Genomic DNA, 8,351 nt, shown 5'->3' with positions numbered 1-8,351 from the left:
AGTTCGAGCCAGTCTGGCCTACAGAATGTGTTCCAGAACAGGCTCCAAAGCTACAGAGAAACCCTGTCTCAAAAAAAAAGTTACAAAAAATGTTAGTGATGCATAAATACTCCTAGGAAAGATGCTGGTGTAAATGCTTGCATGGGCACTGTGAAAGTGAGTGCTTTTTATACATTACTAGGCACTAATAAGTAATTATTTGGTTTTGTTGGAAGAACTTTTTTGTTGTTTTGATTTTTCTAGACAGGGTTTCTGACTGTCCTGGAACTCGCTTAGCAGACCAGACTGGCCTTGACTTCAGAGATCTGCCTGACTCTGCCTCCTGACTGCTGAGATTAATGGTGTGCTCCACCACCGCCAGGCTTATTGAACTTTAATTCCAAGATTTTACCTAATTTTGCCCAATTGAATAATTTCCCCAAATGAATAATTTTGCATGAGCCTCCGGGCATTCTGTACTGAAAGGGTCGGGAGGGTGGGGTATGTATCCTAGCAGAGAGCTTAGAAAATAACGATGGTCAAAATTTTCAAACGAGGCTGGAGAGCAACCAACGTGGCAAGCAAACTCAGATGACTGAGAAAGTATATGGCATTTAAATACCACATGATGATGAAGTATGTGTGGGCGTGTTTTACGGGATGGCTGCACCTGGGATTACACGTGGTTTCCCTTTGCTGTAGCCTTCAGGTAGGTTGGCAGCGAGACAATTTTTTTCAACGGTACCTCTACGGCGTCTCAAAGGCTCCTCCCCAGTAGAGGCAAGGGCTCGCGTTATTACTGCCCCATTTGATAGGAAGGAGTAACAGGTATCTGTAATCAATGCTACCACGAGGATAATGCTTTCAGGCAGAATCACAAGTGCCTCAAGGAATCCTTTTCTAGGCTTGATTTTGATTCAGTACCTAGATCCAAACCCTTAAGGGAAGAAAATGCCAAAGTTCAGTCCTCAGTTTCTCCACCGTCTGCAAACCTCTTTCTCAGCGGCTCCCACGCCACGCTGCAACACGCTCTCCAGGCGACCCCCGACTTCCCGCCCCTAGGGTTCCACCTCCAGAGCGTCTTTTCCCCAGAAACCCTCAGCCACTTTCTGCCCCTCGACGCAACCACCAATCACGTCCCCTCGCTGCGGAAGCCCCTCCGCCGTCGGGCTCTAAGTCCCCGCCCCTCCCGCCCAGCCCCCAGCAGCTCCGCCCAACCGCCCCCTTGATTGACAGACCGGCCAGGCGGAAACTGCGGCGCAGGCGCACTGAGTCCGTAGAGCTCCCCTCTGGTCCGGTCGAGGAGTTCCCGGCAGACACCGCGCCGCGGCTGCGCAGAAGCGGGGAGGCTTTTAATTCCATTGTGGAGAGGACGGCGTTATTTTTATTAACTGGAGGCGACGGCGGCTGCGGCGGTGGCGGAACCCGTAAGTGTGGCCGGCGGGCCGGGCCGGGCGCGGGGGCGACTAGGAAGGCCGCGGGGCTGAGCGTGCCGGGTCGGAGGCAGCGGGGCTGCGGACGGGCTCCGGGCGCGGTGCGGGCTGGGCGGCGGCGCGGCGGGTCCCAAACGCTGCGGTGGTCCCGGCCCGGGGCCCGGCCCTACCGCCGTTCCCCCTCTTCCCTCCTCTCCCTCCTCTCCGCAGCCAGGCCTCCTCCGGGGTATGAAAATCGGCAGCGGGTTCCTCAGCGGCGGCGGCGGTCCCGGCAGTAGCGGTGGTAGCGGCTCCGGCGGCAGCTCCGGCGGCGGCGGCGGCAGGAGAGCAGAGATGGAGCACACCTTTCCCCAGGGTATGGTTATGTTCAACCACCGGCTCCCCCCGGTCACCAGCTTCACCCGGCCGGCGGGGACGGCCGCCCCTCCCCCGCAGTGCGTGTTATCCTCCTCTACCTCCGCAGCCCCGGCCGCAGAGCCCCCCCCTCCGCCAGCCCCGGACATGACTTTCAAGAAGGAGCCGGCGGCGTCAGCCGCGGCCTTCCCTTCGCAGAGGACCTCCTGGGGATTCTTGCAGTCCTTGGTGAGCATCAAACAGGAGAAACCCGCGGATCCCGAGGAGCAGCAGCAGTCCCACCATCACCACCACCACCACCACTATGGGGGGCTGTTCGCTGGGGCCGAAGAGAGATCACCGGGCCTAGGAGGCGGGGAAGGGGGGAGCCACGGCGTCATCCAAGACCTCAGTATTCTCCACCAGCATGTCCAGCAGCAACCAGCCCAGCACCACCGTGATGTATTATTGAGCAGCGGTAGCAGGACTGATGACCATGGCACCGAGGAGCCAAAGCAGGACACTAACGTCAAAAAGGCAAAGAGGCCAAAGCCAGAATCTCAGGGAATCAAAGCCAAGAGGAAGCCAAGTGCATCTTCCAAACCGTTGGTTGGAGATGGAGAAGGTGCCGTCCTCTCCCCAAGTCAGAAACCTCATATCTGTGACCACTGTAGTGCTGCTTTCCGGAGCTCCTATCACCTGCGGAGACACGTCCTCATTCACACGGGAGAAAGGCCTTTCCAGTGCAGCCAGTGTAGTATGGGTTTCATTCAGAAATACCTACTGCAGAGACATGAGAAAATTCACAGTAGAGAGAAACCCTTTGGATGTGATCAGTGCAGCATGAAGTTTATTCAGAAGTACCATATGGAGAGACACAAGAGGACACATAGTGGAGAAAAGCCATATAAGTGTGACACTTGCCAACAGTATTTTTCAAGAACTGACAGATTGCTGAAGCACAGGCGCACGTGTGGTGAAGCCATAGCAAAAGGGGCCGCTAGTGCAGAACCTGGGTCATCCAACCATAGTAATATGGGTAGTCTGGCTGTGCTGTCTCAGGGAAATACAAGTTCTTCAAGGAGAAAATCGAAATCAAAAAGCATAGCTATTGAAAATAAGGAACACAAGACTGGCAAAACAAATGACTCACAAATGTCAAACAATATAAACATGCAGAGTTATTCAGTAGAAATGCCTACAGTGTCTACCAGTGGAGGCATAATTGGCACGGGAATAGATGAACTACAGAAAAGGGTGCCAAAATTGATCTTTAAGAAAGGAAGCAGAAAGAATACAGATAAAAGCTACCTTAATTTTGTGTCTCCACTTCCAGATGTAGTTGGGCAGAAATCCTTGTCTGGTAAACCAAGTGGCTCACTTGGCATAGTATCGAATAATAGTGTGGAGACCATTGGTCTTCTCCAAAGTACAAGTGGCAAACAAGGTCAGATAAGTAGTAATTATGATGATGCCATGCAGTTTTCAAAGAAGAGAAGATACTTACCAACTGCCAGCAGCAACAGTGCCTTTTCTATAAACGTAGGACACATGGTCTCCCAACAGTCAGTCATTCAGTCTGCAGGTGTCAGTGTTTTGGACAATGAGGCCCCATTGTCACTTATTGACTCCTCAGCTCTAAATGCTGAAATTAAGTCTTGTCATGACAAGTCTGGAATTCCTGACGAGGTTTTACAAAGTATTTTGGATCAGTATTCCAGCAAATCAGAAACACAGAAGGAAGATCCCTTCAGTTTAACAGAACCACGAGTGGATTTACACACCTCAGAACACTCAGAATTGGTTCAAGAAGAAAATCTGAGCCCAGGCACCCAAACACCTTCAAATGATAAAACAAGCATGTTACAAGAATACTCCAAATACCTCCAACAGGCTTTTGAAAAATCCACTAACGCAAGTTTTACTCTTGGACACGGTTTCCAATTTGTCAGTTTGTCTTCACCTCTCCACAACCACACTTTGTTTCCAGAAAAACAGATATACACTACATCTCCTTTGGAGTGTGGTTTTGGCCAATCTGTTACCTCAGTGTTGCCATCTTCATTGCCAAAGCCTCCTTTTGGGATGTTGTTTGGATCTCAACCAGGTCTTTATTTATCTGCTTTGGATGCTACACATCAGCAGTTGACACCTTCCCAGGAGCTGGATGATCTGATAGATTCTCAGAAGAACTTAGAGACATCATCAGCCTTCCAGTCCACATCTCAGAAATTGACTAGCCAGAAGGAACAACAGAAAAATTTAGAGTCCTCAACAAGCTTTCAGATTCCATCTCAGGAGTTAGCTAGCCAGATTGATCCTCAGAAAGACATAGAGCCTAGAACAACGTACCAGATTGAGAACTTTGCACAAGCATTTGGTTCTCAGTTTAAGTCGGGCAGCAGGGTGCCAATGACCTTTATTACTAACTCTAATGGAGAAGTGGACCATAGAGTAAGGACTTCAGTGTCAGATTTCTCAGGGTATACAAATATGATGTCTGATGTAAGTGAGCCATGTAGTACAAGAGTAAAGACACCCACCAGCCAGAGTTACAGGTAAGGTCTCAAGAGTGACCAGGCTGGGAGTCTTCTAATGTAATTTTGTTTTATTTTGAGAACACTGCCATTGGAATGTTTCTACACGATCCTATTAAGAATAATGTAATGCCCTTTCAATGCAACTTTTCATATTTAGTTTATTTTGTTAGTGTGATTTTAGCTGTTTGTATTATGATTTTTAATCAAAATCAATAGATTAAAAATAGTTTGACATTCAAAGTGACAATGTTTAGCAATCAAATTTACATGTATAGATTGTCAGGGAATAGCCCAAAAGTTTTAAATGCAAAAAAAACAAAAAAACAAAAACTACAGGAAAAAAAAAAGAAAAGAAAAAAGAAAAAAAAACTTTGTTGCTAGGATTAAGGTTATTCTAATTGCTTTACTCTCAGGAAAGTGTAATAACGCATGGGAATTCTGTACGTTATCACCGTAATGGAATATCCAATTTACAAATAGTATGATACACATTTCACTGTTTAAGTTAAGGGATCTTAAACATTTCAGATTGCTCCTTCTGGGCTGATAGAATATACATTTCATCATTTAAGTAAGGGATCGAAAACATTTCAAATGCTATCTCTGTCTGGGCTGATCCAAAATTCTGAGATTGTTGGCTACCTATATTTTGTTGCAGCTTTTAAATGTACTCCAAACTTCCAAACCCACGTTCATTCCAGCTTGGTAGAGCAAATATTCTTGGATCTTTGATCAAAGCCTGGAATGATAGCTTTAATAAAAGAAAGAGGGGGGGAAAGCACCCTCTTTATCCAACTATAACAAGGCTGTAATTCCATTAAGTGATTCTGTTAATGTCTAGTACAGTGTTAAAACCCAAGTGGTTGGTTGGTTTCAGTATTAGAAAGTAAGTTGGATTCGCGTAATACGTTGAAATTAGGGGTATGCATTATTCATTATACATGGCCTAAAAGCATTCTCTCACTTATGCTATTACGTACCACCTTCACTTCTGGTTTTTGGTACTTATTCTTAACTTCCTCTTAAAGTTCTGGGCCTTCTTGTTCCTTCTCCCTGTCGTGATGGTTTCAATTTTAGAGTGATTTATCATCTAGTAGATGATTGATTATGTATTTTATATGTCTTATGGCATCTAAATACTAAACTAAACAATAGTTTATTCACCTTTTTTTTTTTAAACAAACCCAATACAGATTTCCATGTACAAGCTATAGATGTTAAAGGGTTGTAAGTCCACCTGGTAGCATAGCTTGTGTAACAGATAAGAGTATATATTTACTAGTGACATCAGAACTCTTTGTGAAATTGCAGCCTTTAATGTACATTTTGAAGGGGTGTATTAGTCAGTATTGTACAGGGATCTTGTAAAGTCATCAAAACTTGCTATGAACGCTAATTGCCATTTGAAGCTACTGATAGGCAGTGGCTCTGCTCTAAACCACTTTTTAGCAATTGTATTTTTTTCCTGATTATATTTTTTAATGTACTTTGATGTTTATGCTGATGAGTTTTTTATGTACTTTTGGTGATGTTTCAGTCTTATGAACTCTCTGACGTCAGAAAAGTACCACTGGTTGTTTGCAGTCTTATTGTGTAATCAGCCTACCACAGGCTTCCATGTATAATAAAGTAATTAATATTGTGCAAGTGTAAAACACTTCTGTTATAAAAGCAGTGTTTTGAAAATAAGAAATTATTAAAAATGGTTACAAAATACTAGTTAATTCCCTTTTCCCACCTTCCTTTGGCTTTAGTTAGCTAAAGGGTACCAACTTGTCATTGAAAGATTCTTAGAAAATGTGTTTAATTCTTTTAATACACTCAGTACTAAAATATCTGTATGTCTTATTAAGTGCAGTAAGTTCTATTGGGTACAGAGACAAGTGTGATCAAAGGATGGAGAGGACCTTTACCCCTGTATCTCTTAAGCTGTATGATTTCTCTCTCTCTCGCTCGCTTTTGTTTTATACAGGTTTTGAATTTCTTTAACTTTTATTGTGTGTACTGAATACTACATATGTATTATTCTGATTGTTTGCTCTAGTTTACTACCAATAAAAGTCCTGTTAATCACAAAATTGAAGAAAGGAGATATCACTTAGTCATATTTTTCAGTTTTCTGTGGATTACATTTCATAAACTAGTCACATTAATGGTATAAATTGTAAGTTAGGAGCTTGCATTTTATTGTATTTTTAATGTATTTTGTCTTTCTAGGTTTATATGAAAATGCATTGACTATTTTGTTTGAGGTGCACAATAATATAAGGAATAGAAATCTAATATGTAAATTAATACTATATTGAAACTAGTTTAACCATCCTAAATATTATCCTAGGGAGATATTTATTGAGGTTTTATTTAAAATCATAACTCAATATTTTGGCTCAAGGTGTTATATATCCTTTTGCCTCAGAAGGTTGTAATAAAATTACAGATTGATGGATTAAAATGGTCTTGAGCATTTTTAGTAAGAAAAAAGAAGCTAAATTGCAGCTAACATGTTAAGAAATTGAGAGCGTAGGTATTAGAAGGAAAAGGTGAAATTGTAATATAGAAGATGTAGTAAAGGTATTTGAAGTAAGTACTAACTTTAAATGCTAAAAGAAGCTGAACATGGTAACCATGCCCTTCGTCCCAGCACTGGGGAGGCAGAGGCATTTGAGTCTCTGAGTTCACAGCCAGACTGGTCTACAGAGTTTGAGGCCAGCCAGGGCCACAATGGGACCTTGTCTAAAGAAAAAGTTGCACGTCTTTTGAGGTGTTAAGAAAACTGCTGTAGGTTTAGTGGCATGGATATTGATGGACTAGGAATGAACATACTGAAGGGTAGTAGAATGCTCTGAGGCTGTGTGTATGTGTGTAATGGTACATAAGTTATAGTAAAGGTAAGCATGGGCCTTTGCAATTAGAAGGCAGAATTGTTTTGCCATAGTTACTCCCACACTTGGTTTCTTGAATTCAAGTACTAAGCAGAAGGAAGTTTCACTCGATCTAAGATGACTCCAGTTACTTGATTCCCTGAAGAGCTTGTTTTCGCTCAAACAGATAAGAATTTTAAAACCCGCTTACCTGCCTTTTGTTTTCCTTTTATGGAATATATACAGATATTACCGTTTTAATCAACGGCTTTTGTTTTTAAGGCATTAGACCATGTATGGCTGGGAATATAGGTAGTTCAGATGATAGAGTTCTTCCCAGCATGCACAAGGCCCCTGGGTTCTATCCCTCAAACCAAGTTAGCCAGCTCTGCCTGATAAGCACTGGGGAGGTGGAGACAGATGGATAAGAAGTTAAGGATCATCTCTGGCTACCTAATGAGGTCTGAGGCCAGCCCGGGCTACATGAAACCCTGTCTCGAAAAGAGGCATTAGGTGTGAGGTAGTGAGCACTGCGGTGGGTTTCTGTTGAAATACATATACAGTGGGGACTGCTTTTCTGCAGTTATTGATTGGTAATTTCATGAGAACGGAATGTGCTTATATTTTTAAGTATTGCAAACATACAAACATCTACCTCAGATTTCATGTATTGCACTAACTTACTAGACAGACGTTCTTGTCCACTTCAATATTGTTTTCATCCCTGATAATCAGCATTTTATAATTAGGTTTAGTAACATTTAAGCCTGACTTGGTGACTATCTGAGTTGCTAACCTTATGTATAACCCTTAGCCTCTAAATTCATAGGTTCTTGTTGAACAGAACTTCCCTGAAGAGAGAAGGGGAAAAAGAAATCTTAACTACAAACTATTTTTAGAGTAAAACATTCTAAAGGCTATCATTTTCTGAGTTTCGTGGTCTTCATGGTCTTGGCAGATACAGACCGACTCGAGCTAGTCTCACGACACAAGGCAGGACTGCGCTGAGAAGGCCCCTAGCTGCTGGAGCTGCTGTCCACGGTGTCAGGGTCTGGGCAGTGCCCTCTGAGATGCTAGAGTTCCTGATGGACTTTTAGGGGAATTATGTTATTATTTTTTTATGTCCTTAATTTATTACTTGGAATGCACAACATTAAAGATAGCGCCTTGGGATTCTGTTGTCTTACCCTTGATTTAAAAAAAAA

At 43.3% G+C, this 8,351-nt stretch overlaps 1 protein-coding gene across 2 annotated transcripts; it reads left to right on the top strand.

The window, feature by feature from the left end:
- Positions 1 to 1,269: 1,269 nt before the first annotated feature.
- Positions 1,270 to 6,737, top strand: Znf281 (zinc finger protein 281). Of its 2 annotated transcripts, none has more exons than XM_048430940.3 (2): positions 1,270 to 1,406; positions 1,627 to 6,737. In XM_048430940.3, exon 2 carries the CDS (start codon positions 1,641 to 1,643, stop codon positions 4,305 to 4,307), a length of 2,667 nt encoding a protein of 888 aa, XP_048286897.1. In that variant the 5' UTR covers positions 1,270 to 1,406; positions 1,627 to 1,640; the 3' UTR covers positions 4,308 to 6,737. The 2 variants fall into 2 exon arrangements, with proteins under 2 accessions (XP_048286897.1, XP_048286898.1); XM_048430941.3 differs by having other exon boundaries at positions 1,281 to 1,406; positions 1,623 to 6,737.
- The last annotated feature ends 1,614 nt before the right edge of the window (positions 6,738 to 8,351 follow it).

Source organism: Myodes glareolus, chromosome 5 (assembly GCF_982192425.1).
Source record: "Myodes glareolus chromosome 5, mMyoGla1.1, whole genome shotgun sequence".
Lineage (NCBI taxonomy): Eukaryota > Metazoa > Chordata > Mammalia > Rodentia > Cricetidae > Myodes > Myodes glareolus.
This window is presented reverse-complemented; position numbering and strand designations above follow the sequence as displayed.

Coding starts and splice junctions, on each gene's coding strand:
- Znf281 (XM_048430940.3), top strand. CDS start 1,641: ATGAAAATCGGCAGCGGGTTCCTCAGCGGCGGCGGCGGTCCCGGCAGT.